Source organism: Oncorhynchus keta, chromosome 28, assembly GCF_023373465.1.
Source record: "Oncorhynchus keta strain PuntledgeMale-10-30-2019 chromosome 28, Oket_V2, whole genome shotgun sequence".
In the NCBI taxonomy this organism is placed as follows: Eukaryota; Metazoa; Chordata; class Actinopteri; order Salmoniformes; family Salmonidae; genus Oncorhynchus; species Oncorhynchus keta.
Genome location: NC_068448.1, coordinates 34,097,031 through 34,121,194, shown reverse-complemented (window position 1 = coordinate 34,121,194; position 24,164 = coordinate 34,097,031). Strand labels below are relative to the sequence as shown.

At 43.2% G+C, this 24,164-nt stretch overlaps 1 protein-coding gene across 3 annotated transcripts in view; it reads left to right on the top strand.

The window, feature by feature from the left end:
* The window catches only part of LOC118361084 (phosphatase and actin regulator 3-like), a 58,042-nt gene extending 34,341 nt beyond the window's left edge, over positions 1-23,701 (top strand). For all 3 annotated transcript variants that reach the window (XM_052482853.1, XM_035740834.2, XM_035740835.2), the window contains 9 exons: positions 1,280-1,501; positions 6,208-6,427; positions 7,011-7,252; positions 7,593-7,746; positions 21,178-21,233; positions 21,829-21,890; positions 22,278-22,418; positions 22,769-22,845; positions 23,241-23,701. In XM_052482853.1, the coding sequence (XP_052338813.1) occupies positions 1,280-1,501; positions 6,208-6,427; positions 7,011-7,252; positions 7,593-7,746; positions 21,178-21,233; positions 21,829-21,890; positions 22,278-22,418; positions 22,769-22,845; positions 23,241-23,256 (1,190 nt within the window). In that variant the 3' untranslated portion in view covers positions 23,257-23,701. The remainder of the gene's footprint in view (positions 1-1,279; positions 1,502-6,207; positions 6,428-7,010; positions 7,253-7,592; positions 7,747-21,177; positions 21,234-21,828; positions 21,891-22,277; positions 22,419-22,768; positions 22,846-23,240) is intronic.
* Positions 23,702-24,164: the final 463 nt, after the last annotated feature.

Below are 24,164 nucleotides of genomic sequence, written 5' to 3'. Positions count from 1 at the left end.
AGAATGCCAAGAGTGCAAAGCTGTCAAGGCAAAGGGTGACTACTTTGAAGAATCTCAAATATAAAAAAAGATTTTGATTTGTTGAACTACATGATTCCATGTGTTATTTCATAGTTTCGATGTCTTCACAATGTAGAAAATAGTAAAAATAAAGAAAAGCCATGGAATGAATAGGTGTCCAAACTTATTTTAATGGACAAAAAAAAAGCTTTTCTTTCAAAAACAAGGACATTTCTATGTGACCCCAAACTTTTGAACGGTAATATATAAGAAAAGCTTATTTTTTTGTCCATTTAAAATAGCATAAAATTGATCAGAAATACTGTGTAGACATTGTTAATGTTGTAAATGACTATTGTAGCTGGAAACGGCTTTTATTTTACTTTTTTAAATAGAATTACGTAAATGGGCATCTGGCAGCTTCATTAAATAGTACCTGTAAAACACCCGTCTCAACGTTAACAGTGAAGAGGCGACTCCGGGATGCTGGCCTTCTAGGCAGAGTTGCAAAGAAAAAGCCATATCTCAGACTGGCCAATGAAAAGGTTAAGATGGGCAAAAGAACACAAATGCTAGACAGAGGCACTCTGCCTAGAAGGCCAGCATCCCGGAGGCACCTCTTTACTGTTGACGTTGAGACTGTAATCAAACCCACAAATGCTGATGCTCCAGGTACTAAATTAGTCTAAAGAAAGCCAGTTTTAGTGTTTCTTTTAATCAGAACAACAGTTTTCAACTGTGCTAACATAATTGGAAAAGGGTTTTCTAATGATCAATTAGCCTTTTAAAATTATAAACTTGGATTAGCTAACACAACGTGCCATTGGAACACTGGAGTAATGGTTGCTGATAATTGGCCTCCGTACGCCTATGTAGATATTCCATAAAAAATCTGCCGTTTCCAGCTTCAATAGTCATGTACAACATTAACAATGTCTACACTGTATTTCTGATCAAGTTGATATTATTTTAATGGACAAAAAAATGTGCTTTTCTTTCAAAAACAAGGACATTTCTAAGTGACCCTAAACTTTTGATCGGTTGAGTGTGTTTCTTATAAATATGATTCACAGCGGCTATTTTAGATGTATAAAAGTCCCTCAAAATGAACCACATGATACTTCCATGACCCACTAGGGAGCAGTGGAGACATCTGAAAACAACCACCAGTGGTGATGAAATGGCATCATTCATCACTGACAACTGTCACTGTAAATGTTGTCCTGGCGTTACGAGATTAAACTTCGATTAAACTTAATTAATTAAACACGTCTTTCAGTGGCTGAACCTCCAGGGGACTGTGAGCCAGAGGGAAATAGCAGTCAAAATACAGAGGAGGAGGAAGAGGGAGAGGATGAGGCGCAGCCTGGTGCCGATGCTTCTGAGGAGGTCCTGGAGGGAGGAGAAAAGACGGAGAGGCAGGAAGAGGAAATGCCTCGAGGAACCACACCACCTCCAGTAGCGGCCAAACCGGTGATGCCACAGATGAGCAGTGGCGATGGTAAGAAGGCTAGTTAAGTGTACCAGGGTTGGGGTCAATTCGAATTGAAGAGAGTCCATTCAGGAAGTGAACAGACATTCCGATTCCAAGTTTTCCTAAATGAAAAGCATTGAGAAAATGTGGAATCAGAATTTCAGTTTACTTAATTAATTAATTGATTTGAAATGGAATTGACCCACAACCTGATGGTGTACTAAGAGAGGACCATAATGCCAAAACACTGCACTGCACACTCCGAGGAGTAGTGTGGACCCCACATGTACAAACACACACTCACAATACATACAGTGCCTTCAGTAATTATTCACACCACTTGAATTTTTCCTAATTTTGTGTTAGTCTGAAGTTTAAAAAAAATAGATTTTTGTCCTACAGACACAATACCCCATGTCAAAGTGGAATTATGTTTTTCACAGATGAATTAAAAATGAAAAGCTGAAATGTCTTGCGTCAAGTATTCAACCCCTTTGTTATGGCAAGCCTAAATAAGTTCAGTAGTAGAAAGTGCTTAAGTCTCATAAGTTGCATGGACTCACTCTGTGTGCAATAATAGTGTTTAACATGATTTTTGAATGACTACCTCATCTCTGTACCCCACACATACACTTAAGTAAGGTCTGTGACCTTCTGTAAGGTCCCTCAGTCGAGCAGTGACAGATTCAACCACAAAGATCAAATCAAATCAAATTTTATTTGTCACATACACATGGTTAGCAGATGTTAATGCGAGTGTAGCGAAATGCTTGTGCTTCTAGTTCCGACAATGCAGTTTGTAGACAAAGTAAACAAAGTGGCATTGTTAAAGTGGCTAGTGATACATGTATTACATAAGGATGCAGTCGATGATGTAGAGTACAGTATATACGTATGCATATGAGATGAATAATGTAGGGTAAGTAACATTATATAAGGTAGCATTGTTTAGTGGCTAGTGATATATTTACATTTCCCATCAATTCCCATTATTAAAGTAGCTGGAGTTGGGTCAATGACAGTGTGTTGGCAGCAGCCACTCAATGTTAGTGGTGGCTGTTTAACAGTCTGATGGCCTTGAGATAGAAGCTGTTTTTCAGTCTCTCGGTCCCAGCTTTGATGCACCTGTACTGACCTCGCCTTCTGGATGATAGCGGGGTGAACAGGCAGTGGTTCGGGTGGTTGATGTCCTTGATGATCTTTATGGCCTTCCTGTAACATCGGGTGGTGTAGGTTTCCTGGAGGGCAGGTAGTTTGCCCCCGGTGATGCGTTGTGCAGACCTCACTACCCTCTGGAGAGCCTTACGGTTGAGGGCGGAGCAGTTGCCGTACCAGGCGGTGATACAGCCCGCCAGGATGCTCTCGATTGTGCATCTGTAGAAGTTTGTGAGTGCTTTTGGTGACAAGCCGAATTTCTTCAGCCTCCTGAGGTTGAAGAGGCGCTGCTGCGCCTTCTTCACGACGCTGTCAGTGTGAGTGGACCAATTCAGTTTGTCTGTGATGTGTATGCCGAGGAACTTAACTTGCTACCCTCTCCACTACTGTTCCATCGATGTGGATAGGGGGGTGTTCCCTCTGCTGTTTCCTGAAGTCCACAATCATCTCCTTAGTTTTGTTGACGTTGAGTGTGAGGTTATTTTCCTGACACCACACTCCGAGGGCCCTCACCTCCTCCCTGTAGGCCGTCTCGTCGTTGTTGGTAATCAAGCCTACCACTGTTGTGTCGTCCGCAAACTTGATGATTGAGTTGGAGGCGTGCATGGCCACGCAGTCGTGAGTGAACAGGGAGTACAGGAGAGGGCTCAGAACGCACCCTTGTGGGGCCCCTGTGTTGAGGATCAGCGGGGAGGAAATGTTGTTGCCGCCTACCCTCACCACCTGGGGGCGGCCCGTCAGGAAGTCCAGTACCCAGTTGCACAGGGCGGGGTCGAGACGAGCTTGGAGGGTACTATGGTGTTGAATGCCGAGCTGTAGTCGATGAACAGCATTCTCACATAGGTATTCCTCTTGTCCAGGTGGGTTAGGGCAGTGTGCAGTGTGGTTGAGATTGCATCGTCTGTGGACCTATTTGGGCGGTAAGCAAATTGGAGTGGGTCTAGGGTGTCAGGTAGGGTGGAGGTGATATGGTCCTTGACTAGTCTCTCAAAGCACTTCATGATGACGGAAGTGAGTGCTACGGGGCGGTAGTCCAGGCATGTTTTCCAATGCTTCGCAAAGAAGGGCACCTATTGGTAGATGGGTAAAAAGCAGTGCTTGAAGAATTTCAAAAGGAAAAATGGGCAAATGTTGCACAATCCAGGTGTGGAAATCTCTTAAAGACTTACCCATAAAGACTCACAGCTGTCATCGCTGCCAAAGGTGCCTCTACAAAGTATTGGCTCGGGTGTGAAAACTTATGTAAATTAGATATTTCATGTTCAATACATTTGCAAACAATTCTAAAAACATGTTTTCACTTTGTCATTATGGGGTATTGTTTGTAGATGGGTGAGAAATTGATTTAATCCATTTTGAATTCAGGCTGTAACACAAAATGTGGAATAAGTCGAGGGGTATGAATACTTTCTGATGGATCATACCTGTACGGCCAACAAGGTTCGAGCTCACGTTAACAATGACAATTCGTATTCCAAAAACTAGCATACTTACTACCATTACCTGGTTTAGGTTGGCAAAGGCGACACTACTTCAAGTCTCAGGCCAGGTGGCAATGTCACCACAGGATGGCTAGCAGCTTATTATCTTTGTAGCTCAGTTGGTAGAGCGTGGCGCTTGTAACGCCAAGGTAGTGGGTTAGATTCCTGGGACCACCATGCATAAAATGGGCTCCCGAATGGTGCAACGGTCTAAGGCACTGCATCTCAGTGCAAGAGGCGTCACTACAGTCCCTAGTTCGAATCCAGGCTGTATCACATCCGGCCGTGATTGGGAGTACCATAGGGCAGCGCACAATTGGCCCAGCGTCATACCGGTTTGGCCAGGGTAGGCCGTCATTGTAAATAAGAAATTGTTCTCAACTGACTTGCCTAGTTAAATAAATTAAATGAAAATGTATGCATGCATGACTGTAAATAACATGCAATTCCTGACATTTAATCCTAGTAAAAATTCCCCGTCTTAGGTCAGTTAGGATCACCACTTTATTTTAAGAATGTGAAATGTCAGAATAATAGTAGAGTGATTTATTTCTTTCATCACATTCCCAGTGGGTCAGAAGTTTACATACACTCAAGTAGTACTTGGTAGCATTGCCTTTAAATTGTTTAACTTGGGTCAAACATTTCAGGTAGCCTTCAACAAGCTTCCCACAACAATAAATTGGGTGAATTTTGGCCCATTCCTCCTGACAGAACTGGTGTAACTGAGTCAGGTTTGTATAGGCCTCCTTGCTCGCACACGCTTTTTCAGTTCTGCCCACAATTTTTCTATGGGATTGAGGTCAGGGCTTTGTGATGATGACTCCAATACCTTGCCTTTGTTGTCCTTAAGCCATTTTAAGCCACAACTTTGGAAGTATGCTTGGGGTCATTGTCCATTTGGAAGACCCATTTGCGACCTAGCTTTAATTTCCCGACTGATGTCTTGCTTCAATATATCCACATCATTTTCCTTTCCTCATGATGCCATCTATTTTGTGAAGTGCACCAGTCCCTCCTGCAGCAAAGCAACCCCACAACATGATGCTGCAACCCCTGTGCTTCACGGTTGGGATGGTGTTCGGCTTGCAAGCCTCCTCCTTTTTCCTCCAAGATAATGATAGTCATTATGGCCAAAAAGTTATATTTTTGTTTCATCAGACCAGAGGACATTTCTCCAAAAAGTATGATCTTTGTCCCCATGTGCGGTTGCAAACCGTAGTCTGGCTTTTTTATGGAGGTTTTGGAGCAGTGGCTTCTTCCTTGCTGAGCGACCTTTCAGGTTATGTTGATATAGGACTCGTTTTACTGTGGATATACATACTTTTGTACCCGTTTCCTCCAGCGTCTTCATAAGGTCCTTTTGCTGTTCTGGGATTCATTTGCACATTTTGCACCAAAGTGTTCCATCTCCTAGAGATGAATGTACGTCTCCTTCCTGAGCGGTATGACGGCTGCGTGGTTCCATGGTGTTTATATTTGCGTACTACTGTTTGTACAGATGAACGTGGTACCTTCAGGCGTTTGGAAATTGTTCCCAAGGATGAACTAGACTTGTGGAGGTCCACCACTTTTTTTTTTTTTTCAGAGGTCTTGGATTTTGTTTGATTTTCCCATGATGTCATGGGAAAGGCACTGAGATTGAAGGTAGGCCTTGAAATACATCCACAGGTACACCTCCAATTGACTTAAATGAGGTCAGAAGCTTCTAAAGCCATAGCATTATTTTCTGGAATTTTCCAAGCTGTTTAAAGGCATAGTCAACTTAGTGTGTGTAAACGTCTGACCCATTGGAATTGTGATACAGTGAAATAATCTGTCTAAACAATTGCTGGAAAAATGACTTGTCATGCACAAAGTAGATGTCCTAACTGACTTGCCAAAACTATAGTTTGTTAACAAGAAATGTGTGGAGTAGTTGGAAAAACAAGTTTTAATGACTCCAACCTAAGTGTATGTAAACTTCCAACTTATTGGAAGTTGCATATTGTACATAAACAACATATTAAAGGACCACACATCCATACACAAAGAGGATATGGACCACACACACACACCTCTACTTAACTCAAATCTTTGTCTTTCTCTGCCTCTCAGACCCATCCACTGTGCCCTCACACTTGGTCAACTCTCTCCTGCCTAAAGAGCCGCCTAGGACTCCCGAGAGCCTGGCCCCCATGGTGGCCCTGCGAGGGCCTGTCTCCAACCCCTCAGGGTCTCCTCACCTCACCAATATTATGCACCTTCCCATGCCCCCTAGCTGTATCATGGAGGAGCTACAACGAGCCTTTGCCTCAAAGGCGAACCGGCAGGAAAGGTGAGCAGCACAGCCCATTCACTGCAAACAGACACATAACCTCACCATTATGTGACAGGGAGTTCATGTTGTCTCTCATGTTCTGGAACTTAAAGACTGTAGGTATAAAGCTTTATAACTTGTTATAAGCATGTATGAGCCTTTATAATCTCTTTATAATAGGGCTTATATTATGTCTCTCTATGTATTCATGCTCATGGCAAGTCTTTACAATGCATTATAACTGGATAATAATAGGCATGGGAAGGTGCATAATATTGGCGACGTGAGGAGACCCTGAGGGGTTGGAGACGGGCCTTCTCAAGGCCACCATGGCCGCCAGCTTTTAACGAAAGCGTTATTTAATCCCTCATTGATGTTATAGTCGATTTCAGCGGACATCTGCCATGTTGCATGTTCACTCCCCCATTGAAGAATCCGGTGTTCACTCCAATGGTATATTTACCTAAATGTTCATCTCCATGTTAACTCCTACCTGTATGTTACCTTTCAAATGGACCTGCACCGCCATGCTCACCCATCCATAAACTCCCTCTTGTGCTGTTAACCCTCATGCTCCCTCCTCCCTCCTGTGTTCCCTCAGTGTGCATGGGCCTGCTGAGCCGGGCTCAACCCCGTGGCGGCGCTCTGATGGGCGACTCTCTCGCTCCTCCAGCTCGGAGAATCCATCGATGGCGAGCGGCGGCATTGTCGACTGGCTACACCAAGCAGAGAGGAAGAAGGAGGCGGAAGAGAACAAGGAGAACATGCGGCTGGACCAGTGCTTCTCCGACGCCTCGGGCCTCCCCCATGATCAGGATGACTGGAACGACTCCGTCATCTCTGGTGGGTCTTTTCTTAAAGGAAAGATTGCATTCAACGATATCCACCAAATAAACAACATGAATTATATCCCCCTTCCCAAGCGATATATAACAATTCAAAAGTATACTTTAATTTTTAAACTCCTGGGCTCAACATCGGGGGGAAACCAGACGAAGGGTTGAGACGGTTGAACGGCAGTTACAGCAATTTTAAGACATTGTTTTTGGGCATTATGGACTCTCCTAAACTTGAGACCTGCAAGTGATTTGAGGTTTGAGTTGAATGTGCACATTTTAGGTTCGGTTTCTGCCCTGTGAGAGCAATCTCGAAGTGATCGCTGACGTCCTTTGTGTGTATGCAGGTACACTACCTCGCAGGCTAAGGAAAGAGCTCTTGGCTGTGAAGCTTCGGAATCGACCCAGCAAAGAGGAGCTTGAAGACCGGAATATCTTCCCAGCGCGGACCGAACAGGAACGTCAGGAAATACGCCAGCAGATCGAGATGAAACTCACCAAGTAAGTGGTGTCATCTTCATCCACCCCTTTCTCAATGAATCTTTCCTTAATTCCTCACATCTTCTCGCCGCCGCCTCTAAAGGCGCTGGAGAAGAAGGTCCAAGGAAAGGGACCTTGGAGCTTCTTCTCCAATATGGTTCGGAATCACGCAAGAAGATAGGATTCAAGGAATAGTGGAATTGATAAAAAGCCCATCTAGATCAATTCCATTAGGCCTACTGCAAGGACCCCCTTCATTTTCTACATATTTCCTACCCTTTAGTGCCCTCAAACTCAACTCTAGACCTTGAAGCCAGTTCCACTGCTTGTTTTCATTGTTCCCCTCTAATCAGGGACTGATTTAGACCTGGCACATCAGGTGGGTGTAATTAATTATCAGGTAGACGAGAGAACCAGCAGGCTCAGGACCTCGTAGGGTAATTCATTCATACCCCTGCTATAATGGATGGATGCAAACCTGGGTTCAAATACTATTTTAAATATTTCAAATACCTGCCAGATGGGAAGGGTTTGCAGTTTCGGAACTATTCTACTGGTCCATTTTTAGCACTGATAAAGTATCTGAAATGATTTAAAATAGGACTATTATACTGGTCCATTAAGCACAGAAGGTATTTGAAATGATTTCAAATAGTACTTGAACTCGGGTCTGGATGGACAACATGAACCTGAAGGCTCTTTTGGGACATAAGACCACACTATTGATATTGATTGTATATAAAATGTCAATGTAAATACAGATAGAAATCTGTGAATGTCCACGAGAGAAGAGTCTGAACAGTGATAGAGGATGAAACTATACGCTTACTGGTAGTGGCAATGTTGGAGTCTGTGGGGGGTTTAGAGTGGAGGTGAGAAAGACAATCTGATTGAGGAGAATTATCCTCTCGCCTTGCATTGACTTGATTTGCGTCGCCCCGTGTTAATCTGGCATTGTTCTGTACATCCTTTGGAATCAACGCTTGGACTTGGCCAATCCTAAATAGTGTCTCTATTGTGTTGGAGGGATTTTAAAGCAACCAAGTGCTAAACCTGCTGATTGACCAAATCAAGGTTTTGACAAAACCAATCCTTAGTTGAGGGAGTGAGATGAGTAATTACACGGAGTGGTTTCATGGCCAATTGGAGTAAAATCCTGCAAACTCTAAACTTAATTGTTGATGTGGTTATACAAGTAGAATGTGGCGCACTGTGATAAAATACCCAGATTCATTCTCAAGAGCAAAAACTATGTATGATTTCAAGAATGCTACTGGAGGGTTAGAGATAAGGAATAGTGCATTTCCATTTTTCTATTGACTCCTTTTGTTGGTGTACTGTTTAAGACATTCAATCACAGGAAGTTATTAGAATTTGAACACAACCTCCAGTAACAGTCTTCGCTATGTACAGGCCAGGGGGGCACTGTAGATATTAGCATATGGACACGAGACTTCCAGAATAGTAATGGAACAAAACGCTTCTCTAAACCAATAGTTCTTGTACTGTACTGTTTCACATTAGCGGCGCCGACAGAGATGGCCGCCTCGCTTCGCGTTCCTAGGAAACTATGCAGTTTTTTTTTTTACGTGTTATTTCTTACATTAGTACCCCAGGTCATCTTAGGTTTCATTACATACAGTCGAAGAACTACTGAATATAAGATCAGCGTCAACTCACCATCAGTACGACCAAGAATATGATTTTCGCGACGCGGATCCTGTGTTCTGCCTTTCAACCAGGACAACGGAATGGATCCCATGCGGCGACTAAAAAAAAACGACTCTGTAAAAGAGGGAAACGAGGCGGTCTTCTGGTCAGACTCCGGAGACGGGCACATCGTGCACCACTCCCTAGCATTCTTCTCGCCAATGTCCAGTCTCTTGACAACAAGGTTGATGAAATCGGAGCACGGGTAGCATTCCAGAGGGACATCAGAGACTGTAACGTTCTTTGCTTCACGGAAACATGGCTCACTGGAGAGACTCTATCGGAGGCGGTGCAGCCAGCGGGTTTCTCCACGCATCGCGCCGACAGAAACAAACATCTTTCTGGTAAGAAGAGGGGCGGGGGCGTATGCCTTATGGCTAACGAGACATGGTGTGATGAAAGAAACATACAGGAACTCAAATCCTTCTGTTCACCTGATTCAGAATTCCTCACAATCAAATGTCGACCGCATTATCTACCAAGAGAATTCTCTTCGATTATAATCACAGCCGTATATATTCCCCCCCCCAAGCACACATCGATGGCTCTGAACAAACTTTATTTGACTCTTTGCAAACTGGAATCCAATTATCCGGAGGCTGCATTCATTGTAGCTGGGGATTTTAACAAGGCTAATCTGAAAACAAGACTCCCTAAATTTTATCAGCATATCGATTGCGCAACCAGGGGTGGAAAAACCTTGGATCATTGTTACTCTAACTTCTGCGACGCATATAAGGCCCTGCCCCGCCCTCCTTTCGGAAAAGCTGACCACGACTCCCATTTTGTTGATCCCTGCCTACAGACATAAACTAAAACAAGAAGCTCCCACGCTGAGGTCTGTCCAACGCTGGTCCGACCAAGCTGACTCCACACTCCAAGACTGCTTCCATCACGTGGACTGGGATATGTTTCGTATTGCGTCAGATAACAACATTGACGAATACGCTGATTCGGTGAGAGAGTTCATTAGAACGTGCGTTGAAGATGTCGTTCCCATAGCAACGATTAAAACATTCCCTAACCAGAAACCGTGGATTGATGGCAGTATTCGCATGAAACTGAAAGCGCGAACCACTGCTTTTAATCAGGGCAAGGTGACTGGTAACATGACCGAATACAAACAGTGCAGCTATTCCCTCCTCAAGGCAGTATAGAGACAAAGTAGAATCTCAATTCAACGGCTCAGACACAAGAGGTATGTGGCAGGTCTACAGTCAATCACGGACTACAAGAAGAAAACCAGCCCAGTCACGGACCAGGATGTCTTGCTCCCAGGCAGACTAAATAACTTTTTTGCCCGCTTTGAGGACAATACAGTGCCACTGACACGGCCTGCAACGAAAACATGCGGACTCTCCTTCACTGCAGCCGAGGTGAGTAAGACATTTAAACGTGTTAACCCTCGCAAGGCTGCAGGCCCAGACGGCATCCCCATCCGCGCCCTCAGAGCATGCGCAGACCAGCTGGCCGGTGTGTTTACGGACATATTCAATCAATCCCTGTACCAGTCTGCTGTTCCCACATGCTTCAAGAGGGCCACCATTGTTCCTGTTCCCAAGAAAGCTAAGGTAACTGAGCTAAACGACTACCGCCCCGTAGCACTCACTTCCGTCATCATGAAGTGCTTTGAGAGACTAGTCAAGGACCATATCACCTCCACCCTACCTGACACCCTAGACCCACTCCAATTAGCTTTCCGCCCAAATAGGTCCACAGACGATGCAATCTCAACCACACTGCACACTGCCCTAACCCATCTGGACAAGAGGAATACCTATGTGGGAATGCTGTTCCATCGACTACAGCTTGGCATTCAACACCATAGTACCCCCCAAGCTCATCATCAAGCTGACCCGGCCCTGTGCAACTGGGTACTGGACTTCCTGACGGGCCGCCCCCAGGTGGTGAGGGTAGGCAACAACATCTCCACCCCGCTGATCCTCAACACTGGGGCCCCACAAGGGTGCGTTCTGAGCCCTCTCCTGTACTCCCTGTTCACCCACGACTGCGTGGCCACGCACGCCTCCAACTCAATCATCAAGTTTGCGGACGACACAACAGTGGTAGGCTTGAGTACCAACAACGACGAGACGGCCTACAGGGAGGAGGTGAGGGCTCTCGGAGTGTGGTGTCAGGAAAATAACCTCACACTCAACGTCAACAAAACTAAGGAGATGATTGTGGACTTCAGGAAACAGCAGAGGGAACACCCCCCTATCCACATCGATGGAACAATAGTGGAGAGGGTAGTAAGTTTTAAGTTCCTCGGCGTACACATCACAGACGAACTGAATTGGTCCACTCACACAGACAGCATTGTGAAGAAGGCGCAGCAGCGCCTCTTCAACCTCAGGAGGCTGAAGAAATTCGGCTTCTCACCAAAAGCACACAAACTTCTACAGATGCACAATCGAGAGCATCCTGGCGGGCTGTATCACCGCCTGGTACGGCAACTGCTCCGCCCACAACCGTAAGGCTCTCCAGAGGGTAGTGAGGTCTGCACAACGCATCACCGGGGGCAAACTACCTGCCCTCCAGGACACCTACACCACCTGATGGTTACAGGAAGGCCATAAAGATCATCAAGGACAACAACCACCCGAGCCACTGCCTGTTCACCCCACTATCATCCAGAAGGCGAGGTCAGTACAGGTGCATCAAAGCTGGGACCGAGAGACTGAAAAACAGCTTCTATCTCAAGGCCATCAGACTGTCAAACAGCCACCACTAACATTGAGTGGCTGCTGCCAACACACTGACACTGACTCAACTCCAGCCACTTTAATAATGGGAATTGATGGGAAATGATGTCAAATATATATAGCCACTTTAAACAATGCTACCTAATATAATGTTACATACCCTACATTATTTATCTCATATGCATACGTATATACTGTACTCTATATCATCTACTGCATCCTTACGTAATACATCTATCACTAGCCACTTTAACTATGTCACTTTGTTTACATACTCATCTCATATGTATATACTGTACTCGATACCATCTACTGTATCTTGCCTATGCTGCTCTGTACCATCACTCATTCATATATCTTTATGTACATATTCTTTATCCCCTTACACTGTGTATAAGACGGTAGTTTTGGAATTGTTAGTTAGATTACTTGTTGGTTATTACTGCATTGTCGGAACTAGAAGCACAAGCATTTCGCTGCATTAACATCTGCTAACCATGTGTATGTGACAAATAAAATTTGATTTGATTTGAAACCACAACAGTTCAGAATGAAGGCATTTCAGGACTATTCCTTCACACCAATGTGTCAAGCTGGGGTACACCACTGTGTTATGTAACCAGCCACATATTATTAATATATTTTTTAAAATCTTTATTTTAACATGGCAAACTTGAGACCTAGGTCTCTTTTACAAATGTGCCCTGTAATAACGCAGTTGAGTGCTACTCGTCTTCAGAGAAAGCGATTTGACAGTAGGAGACTCCCAGGAAAACAATCACCCTCGGGCTATTTTTAGTTCCGCTCAAACTAACAGGATACTCAAATTTTAATTTTTGTCATAGGACAACAAGAGGATGTATTCACTACCAGCTGCAAACAAACACCTTATGTAAAAGGCCACGTCAGAGCAGCAGTGGCAGCATGACTTGTAAGAGGCTTGCGTAAGAGCCCCAGGGTCAGGCAGTGTGCTTTGTGAAGACGAAATTCCTCTTGCATGGGAGTGAGCTGTGGAGCTGTCTGAGGAAGGTCGCATTGAGGTCGCCATTGTAGGCTTGTCACACAAGAGCATGGATGCAAAAACTAGCATCAAACATAATAATTTGCTGTGTGATTTCATTGAAAGGGGTGCACACAATGCAATTGCGAGTTCTATTTGTAACTGAATAATATGCCTTCCATTCTATCTGAAATATGATAGTTATTTTGCTCACTGCTCAATGGTCTCTGCCATTTTGCTTGTGCAAAATGCTGTCCTAAGTGTGTAAAGAACTGCATCCCAATCGGGATCTTGGAAACAAACTGTGTGTTCTATAGGCTATGTGTACTGAATTAGACCCCATTTGAGATGAACTGGTAAACATATTTCAGGGGGACCACTATAACTAACATTTCTCCCCCTAAATGTCTGAGTTCTGATCTGAGGCCTACAGATCAGAGATTTTCAGATCTGTACAGTGGAAGCGATATGATGGAAGCAGCACTACATTGCTCCTACCTATCCAGACCCTTCAGATCAGCAAACATTGAAGGGTTAGGACCAAGGGGTAGCGGTAGGGAGTGATTTCGGACCGGCTGTAGGGACTCTTATCTCAGTATACTATCATTTGTGCTCCCATCGTCTAGTCTGTTAGGGCTGTGGCGGTCAGTCAGGGCTGTGGCGGTCAGTCAGGGCTGTGGCGGTCAGTCAGGGCTGTGGCGGTCAGTCAGGGCTGTGGCGGTCAGTCAGGGCTGTGGCGGTCACAAACGTTTAGTCAGCCGGTGATTGTCAAGCAACTAACTGTTGGTCTCATGGTAATTGACCGTTAATTAACACAAATATTTAGTATATCCTGGCGTCCACTACAAGCCACTGATGTTGACCTTTTAAAAAGTCTAATAAATCCATGTAATATAGCCTGCACCTTCACAATAAATCCATTATTTATTTTAGACAGGTCTAAAGAAGCATGATATGAAGAAATATAGTCTATTTCAGAAGAACAGAATAGTATGCTATGCCAAATGGCTGTGGGCTACACTAGTTAATTTAGCAGACAAGATTTTCTTAGAATTCCGTGGCATTATTTTATAGTTTGAAGAATTGAATAAAATGGGAAGGATATTTTCTCCAAATGATTTGAGAGAGTGCGCACATGTGGTTATTCTGTTTTGAGAGTTTAACAAAGAAATCTGTAGTCCTTTATGCTTCATTTTAGAGGTATTAATGTAACTTTAGTTGTTCTACAATCGTTGGGCGATTTAAGTTTTGAATTTTAATACATTGTTAGGCTGCATGTTGTGACTAATGAAAAAAGTTGCATGAAAGGCGTGAGCTCTACTTTGTCTTTTGTACAGGCTGTAACACTACATAAGTCACTCAGTCACAATTTGACAAGCACTTGATAATGCCTCGAATTTCACGGCGGCACCCCCTTTGTGTGGCATAATGCACCCTAAAAAAATCCATGCCTTTTCAGGCCAGTGACTGTTGTGCCCTTCACGCTCCATCACGTGATCGGGTCTTTCTCACAGGCTACAAGTGAAGATGGCAGGTGTGGGGCGACAGGTAGCCTAGTGGTTAGAGCGTTGGACTAGTAACCGAAAGGCTGATCGAATCCCTGAGCTGACAAGGTAAAAATCGGTCGTTCTGCCCCTGAGCAAGGCAGTTAACCCACTGTTCCTAGGCCGTCATTGAAAATAAGAATTTGTTCTTAACTGACTTGCCTAGTAAAATAAAGGTAAAATAAAAAAAGACATCAGGGACGCAACTGCGCACGTTCTTATCCAATTCCGAGGTGCATTTTGAAGATATTGGAAGAACTGTCCGCATTTACTTTTCGTCAGCCAACAAGATGAGTAGGCTTAACATACAGCAAAAGCATTAGCCTATGTCAATTTTCTATCCCCCATAGTACAACGGTCGATGTGTTCTATTCTGTGCGAGAATAAATAAATATTCTAAACTAGTTTAAAAAGCTTAAAATAGTCTGGGATAGTTGTGGGATGCGATAGATCCCAAATTAATACAACCACTAGCATCAACTTTTTTGCTTAAAATGTTGATAAATGATTAGGCTATATTATTCACCTTAAGCGCAGCAATGCGCATATGGTAGTAGGCTATAAGCACGAATGATCCATTAGCGGAAAACATTTAGAATGGACAATTATCATGCACCTATTTCAAAATGGGCAGCTGGAAAAATTAATGTCATCTATGCACTTAAATAGCGAATGGAGGACGCTTTTCCCCGTGGTTTATTTTCATGCCAGCCATGTAGGCTATACTCCTGTTGTAAATATAAGCAATGTGCTTAATATTAGGAAAGTTGAAAAATTAAACATAGTAGGTGTCACACCTGATCCTGCTCCCGCTCCCTGGCGCTCGAGGGCGCCAGGCTCCCCAGCATTACACACTCCTGCCACCATCATTACGCAAACATGCATTCCACCCCCGTCATACGCATCAGCAATTATTGGACTCACCTGGAATCAATTACCTCTCATTACCTCCCCTATCTCTGTCTGGTTCCCCTCTCTGTTCCCTGCTTCTGCATTAATTGCCGTTTTGTACCAGTGTGTTGATGCTGTTCTTGTCTTGGTCTTTGTCTGTTTCCTGATTTAAATGTTGACACCCCGTCCCTGCTTCTCATCTCCGGTGTTGGTCCTTACAATCGCTCTAGCCTAAGGAAAGCTGATCCTCTTTTTAGTAGAGGCCATCACTCTGTTTTCTTGCGCAATTGCATAGCCTATTGAAATGTTGCACAACATGACCTCATGGGCTCTCATGAAGTTTTTGATTACATTGTCTAAAACATTTGCATTGATGTCAGAGTGATTAGAGGGACAATAGAGTGCTGAGTACCAGGCAGTTAGCAAGTTTGGTAGGCTACTGATGACCATCAGCAGCATCAGAGCTTGGAAAAGCATAACTATCATGACTAAACGGTCACGTGGAATTTGACTGCCTTTGACTGCCGGTATGGCAGTAATTCAGTCATCGCAACAGCCCTAGTCACAGTTACCTCCAGACAAAACAGAGACCACATGAAAAGGTCCACTGCAAATATTGAGACTTGCAAACATTTTGATTCGCACACTAGAGTAGACATTTATTTGAGATGCTTATTCCTTCTTTAAGTGGTAACACTAGTAGTATACACTGCATTCGGAAAGTGTTCAGACCCCTTCCCCTTTTTCCATATTTTACATTACAGCCTTAGTCTAAAATTGATGTAAATAAAAAAAACTCCTCAATCGACAAACAATACCCCATAATTACAAATCGAAAACCGTTTTTCAAAGATTTTTTTTATTACAAATAAAAATACCTTATTGTATTTAGTATTCAGACCCTTTGCTATGAGACTCGAAATTAAACTCATGTGCATCCTGTTTCCATTGATCATCCTTACAACTTGATTGGAGTCCACCTGTGGTAAATTTAATTGATTGGACATCATTTGGAAAGGCACACACCTGTCTATATAAGGTCCCACAGTTGACAGTGCATGTCAGTGCAAAAACCAAGCCATGAGGTCGAAGGAATTGTCTGTAGAGCTCCGAGACAGGATTGTGTTGAGGCACAGAGCTGGAGAAGAGTACCAAAAAAATTCTGCAGCATTGAAGATCCCCAAGAACACAGTGGCCTCAATCATTCTTAAATGGAAGAAGTTTGAAACCGCCAAGATTCTTCATAGAGCTGGCCGCCCGGCCAAACTGAACAATCGGGGGAGAAGGGCCTTGGTCAGGGAGGTGGCCAAGAACCCGATAGTCACTCTGACAGAGCTCCAGAGCTCCTCTGTGGAGATGGGAGAAGCTTCCAGAAGGACAACCAACTCTGCAGCACTCCACCAGACGGAAGCCAAACAGGATTCTCTGGTCTGATGAAACCAAGATCGAAAATCTCTGGAGAGACCTGAAAATAGCTGTGTAGCGAGCCTCCCCATCTAACCTGACAGAGCTGGAGAGGATCTACAGAGAAGAATGGGAGAAACTCCCCAAGTGCAGGTGTGCCTAGCTTGTAGCGTCATACCCAAGAAGACTTGAGGCTGTAATCACTGCCAAAGGTGCTTTAAAAAAGTACTGAATAAAGGGTCTGAATACTGATGTACATGTGATATTTAAATGTAAAATGTTTAATACATTTGCAAAAATGTCATTATGGGGTATTGTGTGTAGATTGATGGGAAAAAAACAATTCAATACATTTTCGAATAAGGCTGTAACGTAACAAAATGTAGAAAGGTCCAGGGGTCTGGACTGTATGTGCCAGTTTGCTGTGTATGCTCCATATTTTGGTGACACTGCACTTTTTTAGAGAAGGGAAAGCCCAACTATATTTAGCCCAACTATATTTAGCCCTGAAGATGGTGGAGAAGAGGGAAGCTTAGCAGAGGAGTAAAGCATATTTCCCCAGAGTACCCTTACTGAAAGGCAAAAACGGTCCATCACTCCCGGCTTAGATCTCCCTAACGGCTCCGAGCTTAGATTTAATTTAAAACATTTCCTAGTCTCTCCAGATAAGAGAAACTGCCAGTTGTGGTGGGAGCAGAAAAAAAGATGCTGTCCTAACTTATCACTGGGATAATGACACATTCTGTCAGGTTATTTCACACTGTGATAACGGTCTATCAATAGTGCTCTCTGCCATCCACTTCTGCTGCTACGGCGGGGCTATTCTTAGCTCAGATACTATTGAATAATGCATCCCGGTGCACCTCTCTCTCTCTGTGTTGTTGGGGAGAAATGGTGGGGAAAGTGCAATATACAGTAGGCCAGAATGCATATGTTTTTTTTATTTTGAAGGAGAGTGGAATTCCAAACTCATTCCTATTTTTATGACAGGATGGGAGAGAAGCAGGGCAGAAATGAGTAGCGTTTATGCCGGGATAGAACCGGGATTCCCGCTGCAGGGGAATCGGGCCTATATGGTTAGAGAAGCGAGAGCCTTACACGCTTGACCAGACTCCGGGCCAGTAAAAGATGTGTTTTGCGGAGAGCTGGGTTACTGTGACTGCTCACTGCAGTCTGGCTGTCAATTTGTGGTTGAAGGATAAGAGACCTAATGCCTGCTTTAACCGCCTACTCAAAGTTGACTTTTCTTTCCGGGCACGACTAGCATGGCTTTATATTTATCCTAGTACTGTTTTATAGGCTATATGTTATACTACTAAGGATTCAATCCAAACGGTTACAGGACAGCTCACTATGGACCTTTTTAATGGTAACTTACGCTTCAGTGCGTAAATGAATGCCATCTGAGTGTTTGGGGAAAAAAGGCCTTTAAAAGGGGTCATCACTAGTCATAAACCCACGTATTACTACAATCTGATCTTAAAATCTTTTTATTTTTACGGTATAGCCAATTTTGGCTGTGGCTTATCTAATGGGAACCTTTTTTAAAAGGTACTTTGGCAGCTGTGCAGTAGGCACTAGTTAAAGGTAATTTAGGCTTAAGCCAACATGCGTAGCATTTACCATGCGATCTCTGCGAACATCTGTGAAAAATGCTCAATTGAATCCAGGCCACAGTGTTTGTAAACTCGTGATGACACAAATTCTGTCATTGTAGGACAAGTGGGTAGGCTACCTTATACACCTGCAGCATATACTGGGTATTCATCTCATGTTCTATGTTCAAGAAAAACAGAATATCTAAACTGTGTTGTATTTTACAGTTGTCCTTCAGTCAATATAGGCCTATATAATTATAGGGTAAGAAACATCAAAACAAATATTTGTATGAGCCCTCTGTCTCTTGACTTTACCTTTCCAAATCCCCCAAGTTAAGATATTATTTGTTGCCAAGAAAAGTAAATGTTGTAATCTACACATACACACAGCTATGATTAGGCAGACCTACATTGCAATATAATACCCACTGGTGGGTTGCTGAGGTGTACTGTAGTAAGGGTTCCCTGGGAAGAATCCATTGTATTAGATTTCCATGAGAAATGTGTTGCTAAGCAACCCATCGACCAGGTCAATATCATGGTGATATAGCATCCATTGGGGCTTTGAGAGTGGTTCTCCATTTCATCTGTTGAAAAATGTTATGCCACCACATCTGTTGGAATGCCTTTCTCATTCACTCGCACTGGACTGGCAGATGTGGGATATAGATGATGGCTCTTGTTATTGTGAAGTGCCTTTTTTGGTGATTGGAAAGTAGACCGACATGTTAAAAAATAAATGTCTTCGACAAAACAAGCTTGATATGAAGTGGGAAGATCCGTGACAAAACTTTACATACATGAATGTAGGCTACAATACAATACAATTTATTGAATACATAGTAGCCCTAGATATTAAACACAGGCACTTTGTAACTTGTGCATTCTGAGCATGATCTCAAAAAATACACATAACATGGGCTAATATTATTTTTCCTTGGAAAATGTATCTATCGGACAAAGGGAATCTTGTTTCAAATTAATGAATTATTCTGCAGTTATTACTCGTCGCAAGTAAGATTTCCTGCTGTTTTAAATGTAATTGCAATTATTGATATACCTATTGATTCTCAGAAATGTATTAATGCTGTAGGTCTATAAATGCACAACTGACTTAGCCTACCTCATAACCCAAACTCAATAATCTAGCATATAGATTTCATAACCTACATTTCATCATCTTGTAATGATCCTATTAACCACGTTTGTCATTTTCTTGAATAAAAGCATGATCACTCTGTATATTTGCATTGCATTATTAGCATTCATCATTAGCATATTTTGCTTATAAATGTTAAGGTTCCAGCACCTTCATCTTTTCAGAGGTAGTGAGCAGCACGTGGCGAGGTCAACGCGTGCCGCTTCAGGGTACGTGACCTGACTTTGGTCCTCACTCAGAGCGTTGGACTTTTGAAGGTGATCTGGGGCAAGGCGTGCTGTGAGGTGCCCTCTGTCTTGATACCTTCATCTTTCGGGCAGTGGGTTTGACCCATGCTGTGTGGAGCTGACCCCTATCTATTATTGATATTAAAGTCTTTGAAATGTTCCCTTGCACAGGTGACTCCAAAGCCATTTTGGTTTATGTGGATTGTTTGAAGCGTTGATAGTGAGGTATACGCAAACGTGAATTAGTCATTAATGAGCCTGTATGATCTTATTAATATGCAATCATTATTAAATAAAATAATTGGATTGTTTAATTACCAGTTTGTGATATAGATGTGTAGCTACCAATGTCAGAAGTACATTTTGATAGGTTACAATTACCCTATCTTGACTCGCCTATTTTACTGTAGGGTAATTGTAACCTGTTTTACTGTAGGGTAATTGTAACCTATTTTACTGTAGGGTAATTGTAACCTGTTTTACTGTAGGGTAATTGTAACCTATTTTACTGTAGGGTAATTGTAACCTATTTTACTGTAGGGTAATTGTAACCTATTTTACTGTAGGGTAATTGTAACCTATTTTACTGTAGGGTAATTGTAACCTGTTTTACTGTAGGGTAATTGTAACCTATTTTACTGTAGGGTAATTGTAAAAAAGAAGCAGCTTTGTGATAATGAGAAATGTAATTGTCTGAATAGCTATGGGGGATACCTTAAGCGGAAATCTCGTCTGCACCTCCTCCTGACAACAAATTATGCATGCAGTCGGAAAAAGGAGGCAGTCTGAGTAGCACATCACGACCCAGTTCAAAAAGGTTGCTGCGTGTGTGTGTCGCGTAGACTGCAAGGGATGACAGTGAAGCGAGCAGCTGCACAGGCAACAGCAGCTGACAGTAGCGCTAGTGTTTGTTCCTAGTCTCTCTATAATTTCAAGATTTGAGACAATAGTATAAGGCAGCCAGAGCTCAACAGTAGTATAACGGAAAATACCAAAAATTGCACGTCTGTGGGTATTCCAGATGTGGGGAGTGTCTCTACCAAAGCATCATAGTCGGGGTCTAGACGCGAGATGGAAAGACAGGGAGTTCCCCGATAGAACAACTACATTGAGAAGAATTGATCCGGCGGACTTGGTTTAAAAGTTACTTCTTGGATGTTGACGAAGCTTGAATCGAAAATGGTTCAGAACGTGGTTCTGGTGTTTTTTCGCAGGAGACTCAGCCAGAGACCAAATGTGGAAGAGTTGGAGAGTCGGAATATCCTAAAACGTGAGTTGTAAAATTATTTTAATATATATATATATTTTTTTTTTCATTAAGCTATGTGAAATTCATGCACAATTTCTGAATAAATCTACCAAGGTAGACAATAAGCCTACATAAATGTATTATGATAAATACATTCACTCATGTAAAATTCAGGAGGCGGAACAGATACATTGTCTTCCAACACATTGTCTTCCAACATACATAACCCAACTTGATGTTGGCCAAAATGTTGGTGATGGCATTCTCAGGAGACCATTTTATTAGGATCTGGATCTGACCCTCAGTGGAACAAGATTCACACTCCTGTAAGGAATTATGTTTTAAACTTTCAAATATATACCCATGGATTAGACTTCATTCGTAATGTCTGAAGCCTAATCTGTGTCTCTACAGTCACAGAGTGGAACACAGTGGGACACTCTTTCACCAATAGATAAGGTTTAGGGTCAAACAGTGATATCACTTATGTGGATTAGAGGGAAAACAGTGATGAAAACAAGTGACATCATTCTTGGGAAATGTGTTTTCCAACCTCTCAAGTGTTCTTATCAGTGTCTTTGTCATATCACTAATTATTTTCTTCTCCTTGGTTTAGAGAGAAATGACCAGACAGAACAAGAAGAGAGGAGGGAGATCAAACAGCGGCTCAACAGAAAGGTATGTTACACCATTATTATACTAATGAATAACTCTAGTATTATTAGTGTAATATTACAGTAATGCAACCTGCTGACATCAGATTTATTTATTCTGCCTAGTACTTGTTCTGTTTGTATATTTTGTGTTAATCTCATGCTGTGCACTAGATAAATATTTATTTTGCTCTGGATAAGAACATAAAAATATGTACATTGGTCCTAAAAGACCTTGTATGGCAAAGTCGTTACTTTTCTGGGAGCAATATTTTGATGCAAAATCACGAATGAATACAGGAAAAAGTCAAACATGGGTAGCTAATGTAGTCCTTATTGAACCAAACACGTGCCTGTCAAATGACTGTACTCATTCATACCAATGCCTCTCTGTTCCCATGGTGTATTTCAGCTCAATCAGCGGCCCACAGTTGACGAGCTACGGGACCGAAAGATTCTCATCCGTTTCAGTGACTATGTAGAGGTGGCCAAAGCTCAGGATTACGACCGAAGAGCAGACAAGCCCTGGACCAGGCTCTCTGCAGCCGATAAGGTGCGTGTCATTGGTGTCAAAAACAAGGAACCCTCCTGCAGCATCTCTACCATTTCACATTCACCACTTAAAGTGACTGGCACATACCCTTATCAGAACATGTTGTGATGTAGGGCCTATTTATTAAAGGCCAAAAAGCATTGAGTTCTGGAACTGTGAAAACATACTGTTGTCCTTGCTACCACCTCCATAGCGCCAGCATGTCTCACTGTTATGCCTAAGACCTTTTCGTATTTTTTTTTTTTTACTACTCTCTCAAGCTACGTGACAATTTCCGTGGGTCAATGTGCGATGTCAGTCTCCGCTTAAAGGATGCTCTCTAGTCTAACGCTCGTTGTATTCCTCCACAGGCGGCTATCCGAAAGGAGTTGAACGAATTCAAAAGCACCGAGATGGAGGTGCACGCCTCGAGCAAGCACCTCACAAGGTAAGTGGGTGTGATTGCTTCTATTCTCTGCTGCAGCTGCCTCTATTTTTAGCTCCCCAGAAAAGATCCACAGAGCTAAAGATCGATGTGCATGCTTAAAAGGGGGAGGAGGGGAGTCAGTCCTTGCTTACCTTCCCGGGGGCCTGATATTGGCAAGAAAAATGACAAATGCTGTCTGTCCCCAATTAAGCATGTGCGGTAAACGAAGATCCTCTAGTCAATTTGTGAGTGACCTAGGGAGACAGCGGCCCCACTCACCCGGCACACAAAGCTGTGCTAAAAATAGCCCAAGATTGATGAATAGCTGTAATCATAACTGGAGTGATTACAAAGGCACCTTCTGTGCTCACGATCACCCCCCCCCCTCACTCTTTCACCTCCCTCTCCTTTTGTAGGTTCCACAGGCCGTGAATACGAAGGGGAGTTTCTTCTGTGAAGAAATAATGCTGAGCCTAGAATTTTCGGTTGCTGCGTCGGTAGCGGTTAGAAACTGCCGGAGCCCGGAGGACATTCTTCCAGAGCCCATTCCTTTGTCTGCAGGGTGTCCTCAATTCCTCCAGCGCGCCCCTAGGTTTCGTCGAGGGGAGGTAGACAGACGGTGATGTTTGGGGGTGTGACAGTGAATCCCGGAGGCTGTGTCTCCAACGTGGGAGCTGACTGGAGGAAGAAGACTAAAGACAGAACCTCGAACTCGGACTCCGTCTATCTGCCCATCGGTTAAGATGGAGCTGAGGGAAGAACAATGCCTGTGTGTGCGGGTTTTTTCAAACGGACTCCTTTGAGAATGTGGTTGAATGCGTACAGGGAAGATGACGTTGTGCATGTGACCAGCTTCACCTTTTTTTTTTTTTTTTTTTGAATAACGTGTCACTTGAGGGGGGAGGGGGGGACTGTGTGGTCGGCCGTGGGTGAATTTCGTACCAACTGTATCTGTCAATCTGAACCGGACTGTCAATGTTTTCACTCAAGAGAGAACCTTTGTAAGCACTACTTGTTTTCAAAATACAAGGTCTTCAAAAAAAATGTATGCATCTTATTTTTGGTAATCACCATTTTTTAAAAGTATTAATAAACAGATTGCTAGGTAGCTGAACAGGTAAAAGCCTCAATCCAGCCTTCCCCTTTGTATTGCTCAAAGTAGCAAGATACCGTAGTAAGCAGAGTGAATGTGAGATTCATGGGTCTGACAGGCAACATGAGATAATATACAGCAGGGCTCTCCAACCCTTTTCCTGGAGAGCTACCATCCTGTGAGTTTTCACTCCAACCCTAATAATTACCGAGTTGGTAAGGGTCTTTCTAGAAATATAGGGGCCAAT